The following is a 17,586-nucleotide window of genomic DNA, read 5'->3' on the forward strand; positions in this document are numbered from 1 at the left end:
CACTTCCTACAAATCTTTTGCTTTAAGACAATTAGCAACCAGAGAAAAATTAGATTAGTGTGATCAATTTAAAGCTGAGATCCTCAAACATAAAAAATATTTTAAACTGTGTGTAATACCTCATTTAGCTCTATCCGAATACAAAAAGGTCAGCTCATGCTAGTTTCTTGCACCAACTCCAGGTAGGTACACATATGGGAGCTCAAATTGAGGATGGGGCAAAGGAGATTTCTTAAGTCCAGAATTAAATTTCAACTGCACTATATTTAGTCCAAATAGTCAGTATTAATATAGGCAACACATTTCATATCACCACTTCCCACTGTAACAAACAGTGTTGCCGATCGGTATGTCTCTGTTTTACATCGTAACAGAAAAGGAGCAGCTAAAGCAAACTACTTAGAAGTGCAGGGGCAGAAACAGCAACCTACTAATTACTGCCCCAATAGCTGGCAGTGCATTTATGCTGTTGGGCAATACTACTTTAATGTTTAAGGCAATTTACCAAGCCCAATATTCCCATGGGACAGGGACAGCTTCAAAGAAGCTCTTTCAATTAGGTTAACTTCCCTGTTAAAAATAGCAAACAGAACGATGTCATACAAGCATGTTTAACACTCATCTATAATCAACAACAGTAATTTCTAGCCTAGCATATTAAAAAGTTACTTGAAATACACACATCAGAAAGCAGAAAAAGGGCTGAGGGAAAAGTGGCTACCATCAGAATGGATTTGTTCGAATGACGTGGGCTCATTCTTATTCATTGAGCAGACTACCATGTAACTTATCAAAGGCTCTTATCCACTTTCACTCAGTCCCAAGTTCTTATTTTTCTTTTAAAATCAGGTTATTTATCAATAGGCATATTTGGAACTGCAAATTTGAAGAAGTTAGATCAGAATACCAGTGTCTGCAATTCATGTAGATTCATGCCTGCTTCTGGGTTGTTATGGGGTCAGGATTAGAAACAGTGAGTCATTTGTTAGTGGTTACAGAATATACTCCTGTTTAACACATATTCATGTGTTCACATAATATAGCTGGGATTGGAATTCCTGGATACTGAAGTTGTACTGAAATCCTGGCTACTAATTTTTTTTAAAAAGAAATCCACTCATGGGATGGGGCCGCCACTGAATGGACCAGTGGTTACTGCTCACCCCTAGGTGCCTTCATGAAAGCAGTGATGAGCTGCCTCCCTAAACTGTTGCAATCCACGTGGTGTAGGTAAACCCATATTGCCATTTGGGAGGGGGTTCCTGTACATTTTCATAAATAAGTTATTTGTTTTGTTTAAAATATATGTTTTACTTTATATTTAATAGTAACTATAAATCGTTCTAAGAGACATTGTTTAGTCTTGAAGTCAAAAACTATCATACAGCATCTATTTATCCATGGTCATTCAATGCCTATAGTCAATCAATGCCTATAATGTACAAAAATACCATGTTACGGCACAAGCTAAAAACCAGGTGTTAAGCTAAAAGAAAAAAGGAAACATAAAGTTGGCCAAAAACTTAGCCAAAAAAAATTACTTTTAAGATAAACATTGAAGGAATTCAAGTATCAAATGAGAATTGACTTTGAGGAAAGGGAGGTAACATTGATCAGGAAAGACAGGTGTGCTAGGGAAGTGTAATTGCTAATGCATAGCAGTGCAGGCTGAGAAACGTCAGAAACGTCACAGCAGAAAAAGAGTGTCAAAATCATTCAGGAATGAAGTGCCAACCATGAGAATAAATTGTAAGACTCTGGCACAAAATTCAACTTTCATTACATTCTAATTACACTACTATTGCCAACATCATTGTACTTTAGATTCTTTTCTCTCTAATAAGATCATGCTGCAAGTTTCACTATATGTGCAGCTTAAAATATAATAGGCCCGAGTCCTGTTGCACTCTTGATCTAAGTTACCACTTTCATGGGACTGCTGTTGGAAGCCAGTTTTCAATTTTCTATGTAGGGTTAAGATTGTTAACCTAAGACAATATTACACCTTTTAGTTATGTTTGCTATACTAGATTAAAAAAAGGTTTTGACCAGCATAAGCAAATTACATGACAGTGTCATCGATGGTTGGACAATTGACCAGTAGAAGTTTTTACATTATAAGTCACAGAAGCACGTTTTACGATTACAGTAGCAATGTCATTTGCAAATAAGAGTTTAAAAAAAGAGAGACATGACAAACAATAAATAGCTCTTTTACAAGCTCGCTTTACCACTATGTTTATTACTGACACACGAATTAAGATTTTTCATGTATTAATTTTCAACAATTGCTTTCTTACTCCAATTTAGGAATCGATGGTCAACATTTTATAAAAATCTTGCACTCACCATCACATAATGTCGCTGCATCTCTGTCTTTTCACTGGCCAGTTTCTCACATTCCATCTTAAGGCTTGCAAACAAGGAAAGGAATGTTAGAATGTATTTCAAAATGGTTTCCAAGGCTCTTAATCCTGCTTTCAAAAACAGCAAGCTACTTTTGAATTTTAATAACTCAAGGTTATTATTTCCTTCACATGCTTGAGCAGAAGACCAGGAAAACCGTTTCCTCAGCTTCAGTTACTGGACTCTAATATCAAGCCCAAATACATTAGTTACTCCTCAACTTCCTTCTCAAGTTGCTGGAAGCTACCTTAAAGCAAATTCACCTCGTCCTCATCCACGATATTGAAACTGCGACTCACCACACTATTTTCTACTCGTCCCTCCCCAAGATCTGAACTTGTGAAGAACCGCCCCTCAATAACATAGTCAACCTGCACATTTCCGATAATCGGGGGGCTGCAAATTTATGGCAATTGGATAAAGGGGAAGATGGAGAATTTTTAATTTTAAAAAAATGCTTGCAGCAATTCTTTGCCGTTTGCATCCCATGTAGATAGGATGGTCAAGGCAGAATTTCGCACACTTGCCTTCATTACTCAGATTGAGTATAGGAACTGGGACGTCATGTTGAGGCTGTACAGGATATTGGTGAGGTCTCTTTGGAGGACTATGTCCAGTTCTGGTCTCACTATTATTGATTGAATGATTCGTACATGAGGCAAAGTCCAGTGAAAAGCTTTGCTTACGAGCAGTACAGGCAGACCATTGTAAGCAAGGATATGTTGATCAGAAAGACTTAGATAGAGGCATACAGATGACACTGCACAGGACTTACACTAAGTGAACTCAGCATTATGGGGTCTGGACAGTCCACTCAGCAGTCTAGTAACGACCAGAAAGAAGCTATTCCTGAACGTGTCAGTGTGTGCGTTCTGCCTGATAGAAGAGGTTGTAGGAGATCATTACCAGAATACGATGGGTATTTGATGATGTCGGCAGACTTTCCGTGGCAGCAAGCCGTATAAATCAAGTCCATGGATCGAAAGTTGGCTTCCGTCACAGTCTGAGCTGTGCACACCACCTTCTGTGGTTTCTTACAGTCCTGGGCAGAGCAGGTGCCATACCAGGCTGTTATGCATGCAGATAGTATACTCTCAATGGTAACATAACTAGAAGATGGTGAGGGTTCTCATGGACATGGCAAAATTTCCTGAGCCGCCTGAGGAAATTCTACCTTCTTGATCATCGCATCTATGTGGAAAGTGCAGGACAGGCTGTTGGTTATCGTCACTCCAAGAAACTTGAGGCTCTCCACCCTCACAATCTCAGCTTTGTTGATATACATGGGATGAGTATTCTCCTCCTTTCTTTCTGAAATCAATGATCAGTCCTTTAGTTTTGCCGACATTGAGAGAGAGAGGTTGTTGTCATTGCACCATGTCACCAAGTCCTCCATCTCCCTTCTGTACTTTCACTTGTCGTTGTTAGATATCTGTTTTAATACAGTGGAGCCATCAGTGAACTTGTAGATGGTGTTCAAAATTTGGCAACATAGTCCTGGGGGTACAGGGAGTACAGTGGGGGGCTGAGGATGCATCCTTGAGGGGGCTCCAGTGTTGAGTATTATCATGGAGGAGGTGCTGTTGTCGATCTTCACTGATTGCAGTCTGTGAGTCAGAAAGCAGAGGGTCCAGTTGCAGAGGGCGGAGCTGAGATCCAGATGTGACAGTTTTGAGATCAGTCTGGAGGGGATAATGGCGTTGAAGGCAGAGCTGTAGTCAATGAGCAAGAGTGTGATGTAGGTGTCGTTGTTGTCCAGATGTTCCAGGGATGAGTGCTGTTCCTCTACCCCAGCATCGGCTGTGGACGTGTTTATGCTGGTAGGAGAGTTTTTGAGGATCAAGGCAAGCTGGGAGTTGATGTGGGGGCTATTCCTGATGAAGGGCCTTTATCTGAAACGTCGATTTTCCTGCTCCTCGGATGCTGCCTGACCTGCTCTGCTTTTCCAGCACCACTCTCATCTAGACTCTGGTTTCTAGCATCTGCAGTCCTCACGTTTGCCTGGGAGTTGATGTGGGCCACGGCCAGCCTCTCAAAGCTAGGAAGGATATTATTAAGCCGGAGTAGATTCTGAAAAGATATAACAGGATGTTTCCAGGAATAGAGAGTTTGAGTTATAAGCAGAGGCTGGAACATTTTTCAGTGGAGTTTGAGGTTGAGAGGTGACCTGATTGAGGTTTATAAAATCATGAGGGATATAGAGACAGTGTATGGCAGGTGTCTTTTCCCTACAGCGGGGGGTTCAAGACTAGAAGGGATATTTTTAAAGTTGAGAAGAGAAAGATTTAAAAGACATGAGGTAACATGCTCTTTTAAAAATCAGAGTGTGACTGGTGTGTGGAATGACCTTCCTGAGAAAGTAGTGGATGGGGGACAGTTACAGCATTTGTAAGACATTTGGATAAGTTCATGTACAGGAAAGGTTTGGAGGGATATGGTCCAGGCGCAAGTTAGTTTAGTTTAGTTTGGGATTATGGTCAGCATGGACTGAAGAGTCTGTTTCCATACTGCATGACTCTATGACAATGATTAAGTTTTGATCAGCTATGCAGTGTTTGAAAGGTTGGAGGGTGGGGGGTGTGGGGGGGGATATACATTTATAAAAGCTAATCTTTGCAGAATAAAAGAAAAAGATAAATGGGATTGATTGGAGTAGGCCATCCAAAAGAGCCAGTACAGTCACAATAGGCAGAATGGTGTTCTCCTGTGCTCTTAAGATTCTGTACAATTCAATGACAGAAACCGAAGCCAGGTAACATCTAATCACTACTTCAGGATTCAGCTGGTCTGCCTGTCCTATTGTATTGGCGTGAATACCTCTCACCCACATTTATCACTATTATTAAGAACTCCCATTTTAGCTTGCATTAAGCAACATAGCACATGAGGAAATTTGATTGTGGGGCTTGCACTAGCTTTCAGTAGCAAGGTACTTGTGACATTACTAGAATTAAAGCACAAAGGGCGACAGATTTTGCTCATTAGACCTCTGTCTCCATCAGAGTATTTTTAACGCCAGTCACTTCAATTGATGCCACTTGGTTCTCTCCCTCTCCTCCTCGCCCAGCTTTCAGGGCAGAAAGGTTAATGAGACTTCATAGAAAGCTATTAAGCTTAGGCAGTTCAATAGAAAAAGGCAGCAGCAGGTGGAATAGATGCACTGCAGGAAACAGCTTATTAAAATGGAAACTTTGATATCAGAATTTGACTTTAAAAGTAAAATCAGTATGGATTATTAAAAAGACAGCATAGTTATACATCTCTCTCCCTCTCCCACAGGTAATTATGCCATTAAGCAAAGGCCTCAGCAATTTAGACGGATGAACAACTAGGTTTAATATCTAGTCTGTGCTAAATTACACTCAGTCTAGATGACAGCAGAGCTGTCAAAAGAAATATAAAAAAAAGGAGAGTGATTAAAATGACCAGAGAGAATGGGGCATATTTCAGAGTCTTTACACGTACAAAATGGTGCTTACTTTTCAGCAAGAGGTAAACTCGAGTGCACCTTAGCTAAAAATCAAAACAACCCCAATTTAATAGGTCCAATAAAGATTGGTCTCTGTCTCCAGACAGTAGGGAGGAGAGAGGAAAAGAGGACATTAAGATTCTCAGAACCAACCAGTATCCAAGTGGCAGCACAGTGGCTCAGTGGTTAACACTGCTGCCTCATAGGGACCTGGGTTCAATTCCACCTTTAGGAGACTATCTGCGCACAGTTTGTACATGTTCGCCCTGTGTTGGTCTCCATTGGATGCTCCAGTTTACTCCCACAGTACAAAGATGTGCAGGCTAGGTGGATTGGCCACGGTGAATACGGAGATATGGAGAGAGGGTAGGATGTTGGGTTTGGATGGGGTGCTCTTCAGAAGGTCAGTGCAGGCTTGAAGGGTCAAACGGCCTCTTCCTGCACTGTGGGGATTCTATGATAACCAGTGGCTTTCTCAAAAAATACATGTTCGTGGGTTAGAACAGACACTTCTGCAGAATGGCCCACATTTACTGGATAGCCTAATACACTGCACTGGATAGCCTAATACACAGTTCATCAACTTTACCAACACCTTCCATCCCGACCTCAAATTCACCTGGACTGTCTCAGACTCCTCCCTCCCCTTCCTAGACCTTTCTATTTCTATCTCGGGCGACCGACTCAACACAGACATTCACTATAAACCGACTGACTCCCACAGCTACCTGGACTACACCTCCTCCCACCCTGCCCCCTGTAAAAACGCCATCCCATATTCCCAATTCCTTCGTCTCCGCCGCATCTGCTCCCAGGACGACCAGTTCCAACACCGCACAGCCCAGATGGCCTCCTTCTTCGAGGACTGCAGATTCCCCCCAGACGTGATCGACGATGCCCTCCACCGCATCTCATGCACTTCCCGCTCCTCCGCCCTTGAGCCCCGCTCCTCCAACCGCCACCAACAGAACCCCACTGGTTCTCACCTACCACCCCACCAACCTCCGTATACAGCGTATCATCCGCCGTCATTTCCGCCACCTCCAAACGGATCCCATCACCAGGGATGTATTTTCCTCCCCTCCCCTATCAGCGTTCCGCAAAGACCACTCCCTTCGTGACTCCCTCGTCAGGTCCACAACCCCCACCAACCCAACCTCCACTCTTGGCACCTTCCCCTGCAACCGCAGGAAATGTAAAACTTGCGCCCACACCTCCTCCCTTACTTCTCTCCAAGGCCCCAAGGGATCCTTCCATATCCGCCACAAATTCACCTGCACCTCCACACACATCATCTATTGCATCCGCTGCACCCGATGTGGCCTCCTCTATATTGGGGAGACGGGCCGCCTACTTGCAGAACGCTTCAGGGAACACCTCTGGGACGCCCGGACCAACCAACCCAACCATCCCGTGGCTCAACACTTTAACTCTCCCTCCCACTCCACCGAGGACATGCAGGTCCTTGGACTCCTCCATCGGCAGAACATAACAACGCGACGGTTGGAGGAAGAGCGCCTCATCTTCCGCCTAGGAACCCTCCAACCACAAGGAATGAACACAGATTTCTCCAGTTTCCTCATTTCCCCTCCCCCCACCTTGTCTCAGTTGGTTCCCTCAACTCAGCACCACCCTCCTAACCTGCAATCTTCTTCCTAACCTCTCCGCCCCCACCCCACTCCGGCCTATCACCCTCACCTTGACCTCCTTCCACCTATCACATCTCCATCGCCCCTCCCCCAAGTCCCTCCTCCCTACCTTTTATCTTAGCCTGCCTGGCACACTCTCCTCATTCCTGATGAAGGGCTCTGGCCCGAAACGTCGAATTTCCTGTTCCTTGGATGCTGCCTAACCTGCTGTGCTTTAACCAGCAACACATTTTCAGCTAATACACTGCACTGCCCAGGTTTGTGCAGTGTTTGAATAATGCGCATCCAGAGGTCCACCCAAACAGGACTGATGATAAAAAGAAAGAAAAGATTGCACTTTAAACTCATGACTTCAAAATATAGGAATGTGCTTCACAGCCAATTAAGTAATTTTCAGGTCATGCAGCAAATCCAGTAGCCAGTTTGCACACTGCAGACTCCCACAAACAATATAGCAATGACCTTACAATGTGATTTAGTAATGTGGATTAAGGGATAATTAAATAATTGGTCACTTCACTGGGAGAGACTCCTCCCCCTCCTCTCTTCCAAACAGCAGCATGAGATTTCTCTCCTTCACCTGCAAGCTCTTCCAAAGGTTAGTAAGCCGCAGAGTGTGTGCAAACTGAGCAGCAGTGTCGGAGCTGTAGGGCATGGATTAATCACTGCCAACACCCATCGCACGCTGCCCTCGAAACAGCTATGGGGGTGGTAGAGACTGTCACACTTCTTCTGGAATGTGCCTTTGTAAAGAAATCTGGAGGAAGGTCTGTGATTTGCGTCAAAGTTCAACCTGAGCAGCTTCATGATGTGGGACTCTGGACTCTACAGTCTACTCCTCAGGATGCACACCAAGGTAAACAAACATCCACTGTGCCTGGAGGACCATCAACTCAGTGAAAGACGCTCTTTGGCCTACTGAAACTTGCCAGTCTTCCTGAGCAAGGAGATCCCCCTGACCGAATATTACAGATTGGCACATTCCAAGGGCCAGGACAACATGCTGGGGGATGCACTAAAGCTTGGGGTAGCTGCCGCCAAGGTGCAGCGGGGAAAGACCACTGTCTGAGGTCTTCCTGCTGAAGTGATATGGGGCTCCGTCAGTTATTAGACCCTGCCAGTGCCTCAACGCATGTAAATATACTCTTGGTCAAGGAAGCGATGCCTTTGTTTGGATAGAGTCAAACTTCAATGTTTGTTTGTATTCTCCTATGCTACTGAATACAACTGAAATGTATGTATTTTTGACTATGTGGATTTTTTTAATGAATAAAGTACATTTCTGAAATAAAAATGATTCTGGCCCAGGTGATGTATTTATTGCAACACCATTTCAATGAAGTTAAAAATCACACAACACCAGGTTATAGTCCAACAGGTTTAATTGGAAGCACACTAGCTTTCGGAGCGACGCTCCTTCATCAAGTCACTCCGAAAGCTAGTATGCTTCCAATTAAACCTGTTGGATTATAACTTGGTGTTGTGTGATTTTTAACTTTGTACACCCCAGTCCAACACCGGCATCTCCAAATCATTTCAATGAAGGTTGCTTTCTGTGCAGCTGATTGGCTTGTTGGAAGGAAGGAACAAGGACTGTACAAGGAGGTATTGAAGGTAAAACGCTATGACCAACAGATTGAAACATTTTAAGAAACGCTTGTGCTTTATAACTGGTAAAATACCTTGTATCGTTTTACTAGGATGATGGGGCCCTTTTAAATTATACAGCAAAGGCTTCAAATGTCTGAAGGAAGTTTCTGGTAGATTAGACACTTCTGTACATGCAGCATCTATCCAGTCTGCAATGCTTGGCCAGTGTCCCTTGAAAATTTCTCTGCAGGCAATCTTCCTTCCCCCCCACAGACAACATTGAAGGCACTTTGAGATAAAACTGGCATATTCTACTTGTAGATTATTGGAAGGCTAGTGCAGCTGGCAAATCATGATCTACGTAAAGTCCCATGGGTACTTGCTGTATTTAAAAAGATAGAAGGAATTGGTTTTATTTTCAGCTGCAGGTAATATCATGGGATTTGGAGGGCATCACTTAATACCAACAAAGCAACAAGACTCTGGTCTCATTTTTTTTATATAAGGACAATATGTTTGTCAAGGCAAGAGGTTGCCAATGTTAGGAAATAATTTTTTTTAGTTCAGAGACCTAATAATCCCAAGCTGCGGTGTAACACCTAATTGAACAGAATCCCACTTCAAAGATCAAAGCAAATGCTCAATAATTTATTACCAGTTAATCGTGCTAGTGAAAAATCTTCTACTCAGCCCCATAAGCATGTTTCTCAGGAAAGCTCTCAGCATTATCTGTCTGTCTCTTCAACAAGCCAATGTCCTTTCTGGCTGAATTCATGAATTTACTGCCAAACTCTCTACAGCTCAGTATAATCAGCCGATGGACTGAATCTGCCTACGGTCATTTCACACTAGAGAGGAGTCTCTCATCTGGTTAGCCTGGGTTGAATTTGAACTTAGCGACCCAGAGGTGAAAAGTCAGTGTCTGGCTCCAAGGATTCATATCATGCTCTAGCACAGACGAAAATAGTACCAGAAAGAAATTTGCACCGAGTCACTTCTCTGACTGAAAGAGCAATCAGACTAAGAAAATCAAATAATGATCCAAAGAGATAATATTCCCCACAGCTGGTCGGACCGCATCCGGAGTATTGTGGTAAGCTGAGGGTTAGAGTTGGGGTTAGAATGTCATTTTGGTCACCGTGCCCAAGGACAGGTATGCCGGTCATTGAAAGTGCAGCAGAGGATCACCAGTCTGATTCCTGGACTGGTGTGACCATCCTGTGAAGGGAGATGGATGTGCATTCTCTGGAGGTTAGAAGAATGAGAGGTAATCACGTAAAAACCTCCAGAAACCCCAAAGGAGTAGACAGAGTTGATGCAGAAAGGATGTTTCCTACGTCTTTAACCAAGCCTTGGGTGATCTGCCCTAATGTCTCCGTCTGTGACTTGATATTATATTTTAGTCTGAAATGCTCGATGAAGCCCTTCGTTTTATTCCATTGGTGCCATATAATCTTGTTGTTAGAACAGTTTATCTGGTGGTGGTTTTTTGCAGTTGTCAACAGTGTTGTTTGACAGTTCTGTCCTCTCAACAATCTACAGGCATTTACCTTTAAGTAAGATTAGCTTTAAAGAAGGAAGCCCTGACAATATAAGCTCTATAGTTCTGTCCTTTAGTTGTTGCACACTCTTATTATCTACTAAAGGCAGAGAGCTCAGCAGTGAAGGGTGCATGAGTAGGTTAACAGCTCACAAGAACCAGGGAGAGTAAGAAAATGTGTATCACTGTCAAGTAGGATAGGGAGAAGTAAAAAGAGAAAATGGAATAACTGCACCATTTTGGACATTTCTTCAGCATCAGCTGAAAAGGCAGTTGGGTGGCAGACTGGAGTCAACTAATTTATCAAGCAATCCAATGCTTTACCAATTACATTCTGCACTTTGAATTTACGCAGGGTGCACTGTGCAAACCGCACTCACAGCTAGTGAGGTGCTGCGTTGGGAATGGAGCCTGGGAAAATGTGCTCCAATGTCCCAAGTAGAGCAAAGGCAAATGTCTAGAGGTTATCCTAAATGCAGTGGCCCCAAGGAGATCAAGAGGAGGAAACTGAAAGACAATATGTTTGACGGGGAATTATCCAGAGTATTAACATGAATCCCATTGAGTCAAAGCACACTAGGAGATGGGTCATTTGGGCCACTGAGAATCTCCTATAGGTGCCCCAGCTCCCCAGACAAGTGAGCACCATATTTTGAATGCCCCAATACTCTTGGGATATATTGTTAGCTCAAATCAAATACTTACCAATTCCTTTTTGGGTAGAAAAAGGGAATAGCAGTCTCCCTGGATCTGTTTTAAGTTTGCTTCCCACTCTTTGCCAAGCAGCGGCTACACTGCTGGTTCGAGTTAAGATAGGCCCTTCAACAGGAACCAAGCACTGCTCCTTGTCGGAGCAGATGTTGGCAACACCCGTGAAAATATCTACAAAATCTTGCCTTCATTCACAACTCTTCCTCTGCCAAACACAAACACCCATTCCCAGTGGAAAATCAAATGTCTCTGTAGCTTGACCTCACCTAAAGCTGCAATCAAAAGTCATGATTAGCTGCACAAACGGATTTTATTCCGTTTTTAAAAATCTCCATATCACCTGTCACATCAGTGAACCTTCCAATTTTAAGAACACCCATAGTTATAAATTGGAGCACTTAGATTTTAAAAGGACAGAAAAAAATAGCATCAGACTATTTGGAAAGAGGCCCAGTTCAAAAATACTCCTCACAGAACTCCAAAGCCAACTCAAAACACAAACGGTTTCTCTAATTGACTCAAAATGTTAACCCTGTTTCAGAACAGGAGGGAGAGACAGTCATATTCAATTCTATTACCTGTTTTTCACTCTCTCCAGATGCTGTCAGACTTGTTGAATATTTCCACACTTATGGTTTTTATTCTGAAAACTCTTTGATGTTAGAATGGAACCTCAAATCAGGGAAACCACAGGACGATATACTCAAGGAGTAACAAGAGCATTATGTGGATAGACCGACAATGGGTGATAATCTGTGAGTTGGTGTTCCAGGTAGTGAGACTATGGGTTTGAGGGGGGCTCCCAGGTTGTGAATTTTGGGTAATCTGTAGAAGCATGGTGTGTTGGATCCGTCTAGTTTAATTTTTTAGAAGTCGGTATTCCAACCAGAACTCTATCAACAAACACCATTGACTTGGATCCCATTTACCACCCCCTGAGTGGGGTGGGGAGAGAAATGCAGGAAATGACATCACCACAGGAAATAGCATCACCAACCCAAGGAAACCTAAACACATAAATAGAAAGCGGGCCATACCTCCAATGCTTCATCCAGAGGTTCACTGATGATGTTACCTAGTATGGTGACAAAACATCTGAAAACAAACCTTCCAGCTCAGCGAACAAACCTACATCGAGAACCTCAACCCGAGTTACAAATCTTCTCAAAGCTCACATGAATTGTTTGTTTCCAACCACAGACGCTGACTGACCTGCTGTATTTTTTCAGCTTTCATTTTCTGATAAGGAAGGGGGAGTAAGGGAGGAAAGAGCTTTGGACCAGTTGCTGTGCCTTCTGTCATTACACGGACTGTTTCAAATCTCAGACCTCTCGTCTAATATTTTAAATTGTTGACATACTAGCCTTCCAGTTGACGCTAAATGGAAGAGCTTTAATTGAGTGTGATGTACAAAATGTTTACAGCATGGCAAATTAATGCACATCAAGCCATTAAATTATAATACGCCTTCCTAGAGCTGCACTAATTATATGCTAATGATTCTCTGATCTGTTGACGTCACTGGTTTATTATGTACATAGTAATAACATGCAGCTGCTGTTGTAGCTTAAATGAGCGGCTGGGACATGTCGAGAGCCTGTTGGACACAATCGGTTGGGTCCAAATTATGGGAAAACACATCAAAAGATACACAATTACACCCAAGCCCAACCGAAGCAGCGCGCAGTCAACTGCACCCAGGAGTTAAATTTGTCTGTATTTTGACAAAGCATAGCTTGGGATTGTTTTCCCAAAGACAGTCATTAAGTGAGATCAGTGAGCATCATTAACTGTTTATAATAGAGGATCATTAACCAACTCATGAATCTTCTGAAGAACCACAACACATTCCTGTCCCCCCCCCCCCTCCCCTCGCCCTACTCCCCTCCACCAAAAGGAAATACAGAATTCGTGGCATTGACACTTCTGCAGCTTACAGAGAAAGCCCTTGTGACCTGCACCAAAAGTCCACTGTGCATATTAACCAGCATCCAGGAATTTAAAACAAAACACACAGAAAGCCCGAGTCACAGGATACATACAGTAAATTTTCAAACAATGTCAACCCTACATTTCCTTCCTCCTCAGGGCTGTTCTTTTTTTTAAGAAAAAGCACTCTGACACATGATCCCTTAAAAGGCCCTTTTGAAATGCTGAGGATTAATAATGATCCAAAATAGAACACGGCAACCCTGACATTTTTTCAAAATATAAGCTGCAAGTATCCAAGGAAGTCAGGACCTGTGGTCTCTAATCTGCAATAATAATAGTAATAATAAAAAATAAATAATAATCATAAATTTGCTGTCAAAAGCCATATCTGTAAGGTGGGGAAGACAGGGAGAAAGCAGATTTCAGCTGTTTTCCAAGTTACTAAAACGGAAGCTGCAGCATGTGAAAACAGTGCCCCCTTGTGCCAAACACAGGCACAAAAGCCCTACATGGGTAGCTATTTCCTGCAACATTGATGCACAACAGCATTAGCCCAGAAAGAACACCCCATCCATACCTGTGGTACTGTGCCTGCAGAAACTGGAATTCTTCCTTAATCCGATCCAATGTTTCTGGGAAGGTGAACTTTAAGGGCTGGGATGATGCAGCTGGAGTTGCAGATGGTGGAACCTGGGGGAGAGGAGAGAAAAAGACAGACAGAGACAGAGAGAGGCAGAAAACATTACAGAAAAAAAATGTTAAAAAAAAGGTCAGGGCATATTCATGAAATGTTTCATCCTCCACAGAGATCTCAGTGATTCATAAAGAATCTCAACAGTAAAACTGTGCAGGAAAATGTAATAAATCTGAATTACCACTCAGTGACCCCATTAAAAACAGAAATTGCAAATTCTAGCTTGCAAGTTAGAAATTCCTAAATGGAATCCTGGGCGCAGACTGCAAATCACTCTGCCAGATTAAAACATTTTAGGCATGTTTCTTATGCTGGTTTACCAGATCAACGAGCAATGGAATCTCTTTCATCACATCTGAAAAATATGTAGTCAAGCAGAATATCTAAAAGATGGTTTCAGCAAACAGCTCAGTTCAGAAGTAAGCTGTAACACAGCAGCTATTGCATGAATGCACTGCTTGCAGAATGCTGAACTCTAACCAAAATCATTTAGACCCTAAAATGAACATTATCTCAGGAGTAGAGTTTCAGCAACTATGGACAGTCATTCAAAATAATATAAAAGGATATCACACCTCAGTAGTTCGCATCATTTTTAAAAAAGACTAAATAGTTTACTTCTTATTCTTTGAGACATTTTTGGTTCAAAGATGTCTTTTCAAAAAAGTAGACACCCCAGCATAGAAAGACCTGCTAGAGAACACCTTGGAATTTGGCAGCTGCATGGTATGTGTCACTTGAGTATTTTTGAAAGCACCTCTCTCGAATAAAACTGAACGTACCTAGCCTTTACCATCCCAGCTGTGGAAAGTGCCAGTCTACCTGCCACTCTCAGGTGTTGCTCCAAAGCAGACGTAACCAACACACTCTCCACATGTGGCAGGCCCATTGTGCTCTCAGCAGCCTCACACTGTCAGAGTCACACAGCACAGAAACAGACCCTTTGGACCAACTCATCCATGCCACCCAGGTATCCCAAACTGAACTAGTCCCATTTGCCTGAGCTTGGACTATGTCCCTCCAAACCATTCCCATCCTATCCAAATGTCTTTTATATGTTGTAATTGTACCCACCCCTACCATTTCCTATGAGAGCTTGTTCCAGACACACACCACCCTCTGCATGAAAAAATTACCCCTCAGGTCCCTTTTAAAATCGTTCTCCTCTCACTTTACTCCTTTGCCCTTTAGGTTTGGACTCCCTTACTCTTGGAAAAAGACCTTGGCTATTCACCCTATTTATGCCCCTCATGATTTTATAAACCTCGAAGGTCAACCCTCATCCTCCGACACTCCAAGGAAAGAAATCTCAGCCTATCCAGCCTGTTCACGTTACTGCTCAGCCCAGACTCCCGGAAAGCCCCAGCTTGACGAACACTGTTTTGAAAGCACAAGCTTCAATATCTATACATCGATCAACTACATGGTTTCCACTCATGTTTCATTTGCATACACTTGGCTGACTCAGAATGGAGGTGGTAAATAAAATCCTAGGTTCAATCTCCTCAGTCAGCAATGAGATCAGGAATTGTAGCCTAGATAACAATAGGTAGAGGAAGGTTAAAAGGAAGAGGAGATTAGCCAAAGCCCCTACCCCTGATGTCCAGCAAGTGACCCCTACTAGGGAAAAGTGCATACAGGTAACTGGCCTGAATGGTCCTCATAGATCACCATTATTCTGTCTTTACTTGCAAATGAAGGACAGCTACTTGAGCAACACACAAGAGGGATACAGTTTGAAATTAGAGAAAAACTAAATTAAGGAAGACTCCAGTAACGTTGAAATAAATCAGATCATTGCTCACTCACTTCATCAACAGCACTTGAGGGAAGTTCCCATCCCTACCCCTTGAGAAGCCATTAAAATAAGCAGAAAAACTGCACCATCAGTAAGGCAGTGTGGCAAGAGAATCGCTTCACGTCATTCAAGTCATTGCATTAAATTCCATCAGTAGCTAGCTTTTAAACTCGCACTACAACATGTCAAGAGTCCCATCCATTTTCACTTGGATTGTCTAAGCAGAGAAAACACATGCTATCTCTTCACCCGATAATAACTGTACTTGTCAATTGTGTTGTACAGAATTCTTACATTAGGAGACTGGAAGATGCTTGCAGTATAATCACCTGCTTTCCCAATCACTCAGATGAGCAGGAATGAGGGCAAGAAAGCCAAGAAATACCTGCAGTTTCCGTCAGTCAATCAACAGTGGCACAGCTTGAGTATTTTAATATTGTTCCACCCACACAGCTGTGTCTATATACATAAAATTCACTCACAATAAACTGATTTTAGGAGTAAACCAGATTTAGGAGGCACAACATGGCTTGGGGAAAACCAATTTAAGCTATGGTGAAAAGTCAGAAGAGAAAGTGGACAACAACATCAACAGATAAATCCGATCCAAGTAAGCATAAGGCGGTGTGAGAATCTCCGAGGAAGAGGTGCAGGTCTGAAATATCACCCCAAAATTAAATGGAATTGCCCTACCAATCTCCAAACTGACTACAATGCTGCATCAGAGCATTATTCACTCCCTCGTGGTCCAAAGATTCTCAGCCCTCCAGTGATCCAGCAACTGCACACAAAGAATGATCATAGAATCCAAGATTGTATAAATAGGCCATTTGACCCAATGAGTCTATGCTGGATGCATGATATAAGAGGCTCAGTCTAACCCTTACGTAGAAGCTTCTAACCACTCGCTTTTCCTCTTTTCTGCCTTCCTTTACCCACTACCATACCATCCCACCCCCAAGCTCCCCCCAAGTTGTTGTCAATTCTCAGAAGCACAATGAGTGAGGAAACGCTGTTTGGTGAATGAGCCCAAAGCCTGGATTACCAAGTTCTGTTCACAACCTACAGCATCAGTCCGTGCAAATCAATGAGAGTCAACATGGACTGAAATTTTAGAAGGTATCTCCTCAAGGCTGTTCAAATTACCACATAAAGACAAAAAAAAACCTTAAATACTTCATCTGGTTTTGCAAATCCTAGCAAATGGCTAGGCCTATCATAATCAGTGAATCCATGTAATAAGATAAGCCTGAGGCCTTTTCTTCAGCAGCAGCTCAATTACAAATCATTTTCAAACAGTCGTGAAGGCAAACAGGGTAACAAATTTGAGAGTGCAACAAAGATTGATTCCTGGGATGACAGAACTGACATATGTAGAGAGACTGGATCAGTTGAGACTATGGTTATTGGAATTTAGAATAATGGCGGGGGAGGGGTGGGGTTCTCATCGACACCTAAAAATTTCTGAGTGGCACTAGATGGGGTAAAAGCAGAAAGGATGTTCCTGATATTCATGGAGTCTGGAACCGTGGTCTTAGGATACGTGGTAGGCTAGTACGTACTAAGATTAGGAGAGATTTCTTCACCTGGAGAGTGGTGAGCCTACGACATTCTCTGTCACAAAGTGCTTGAAACCAAAACATTGAATATTGTTAAGAAGGAGATAGATATCATTCTTAGGGTTAACAGTATCAAAGGGAAAGGGGAGAAAGTGGAAACCAGGTACGGAGTTGGATAATCAGCCATGATCATACTGAATGGCACAGCAGGCTCAAAAAGGACCGAATGGCCTTCTCC

General features: G+C 42.8%; 1 protein-coding gene across 3 annotated transcripts in view; it reads right to left on the minus strand.

The window, feature by feature from the left end:
• The window catches only part of LOC132829142 (transducin-like enhancer protein 4), a 165,475-nt gene that overhangs the window by 140,725 nt on the left and 7,164 nt on the right, over window positions 1-17,586 (minus strand). Inside the window, exons 2-3 of one of the 3 annotated variants that reach the window (XM_060846481.1) lie at window positions 13,875-13,987; window positions 2,350-2,413 (exon numbers count right to left, since the gene is read on the minus strand). The exons of 1 other annotated variant lie outside the window; for it this stretch is intronic. In XM_060846481.1, coding sequence (XP_060702464.1) covers window positions 2,350-2,413; window positions 13,875-13,987 — 177 coding nt within the window. Of the gene's footprint in view, window positions 1-2,349; window positions 2,414-12,402; window positions 12,437-13,874; window positions 13,988-17,586 lie in introns of those variants that run through there. One more of the 3 variants, XM_060846482.1, reaches the window with a different exon arrangement.

This window comes from Hemiscyllium ocellatum, chromosome 28 (genome assembly GCF_020745735.1).
Source record: "Hemiscyllium ocellatum isolate sHemOce1 chromosome 28, sHemOce1.pat.X.cur, whole genome shotgun sequence".
Taxonomy (NCBI): domain Eukaryota; kingdom Metazoa; phylum Chordata; class Chondrichthyes; order Orectolobiformes; family Hemiscylliidae; genus Hemiscyllium; species Hemiscyllium ocellatum.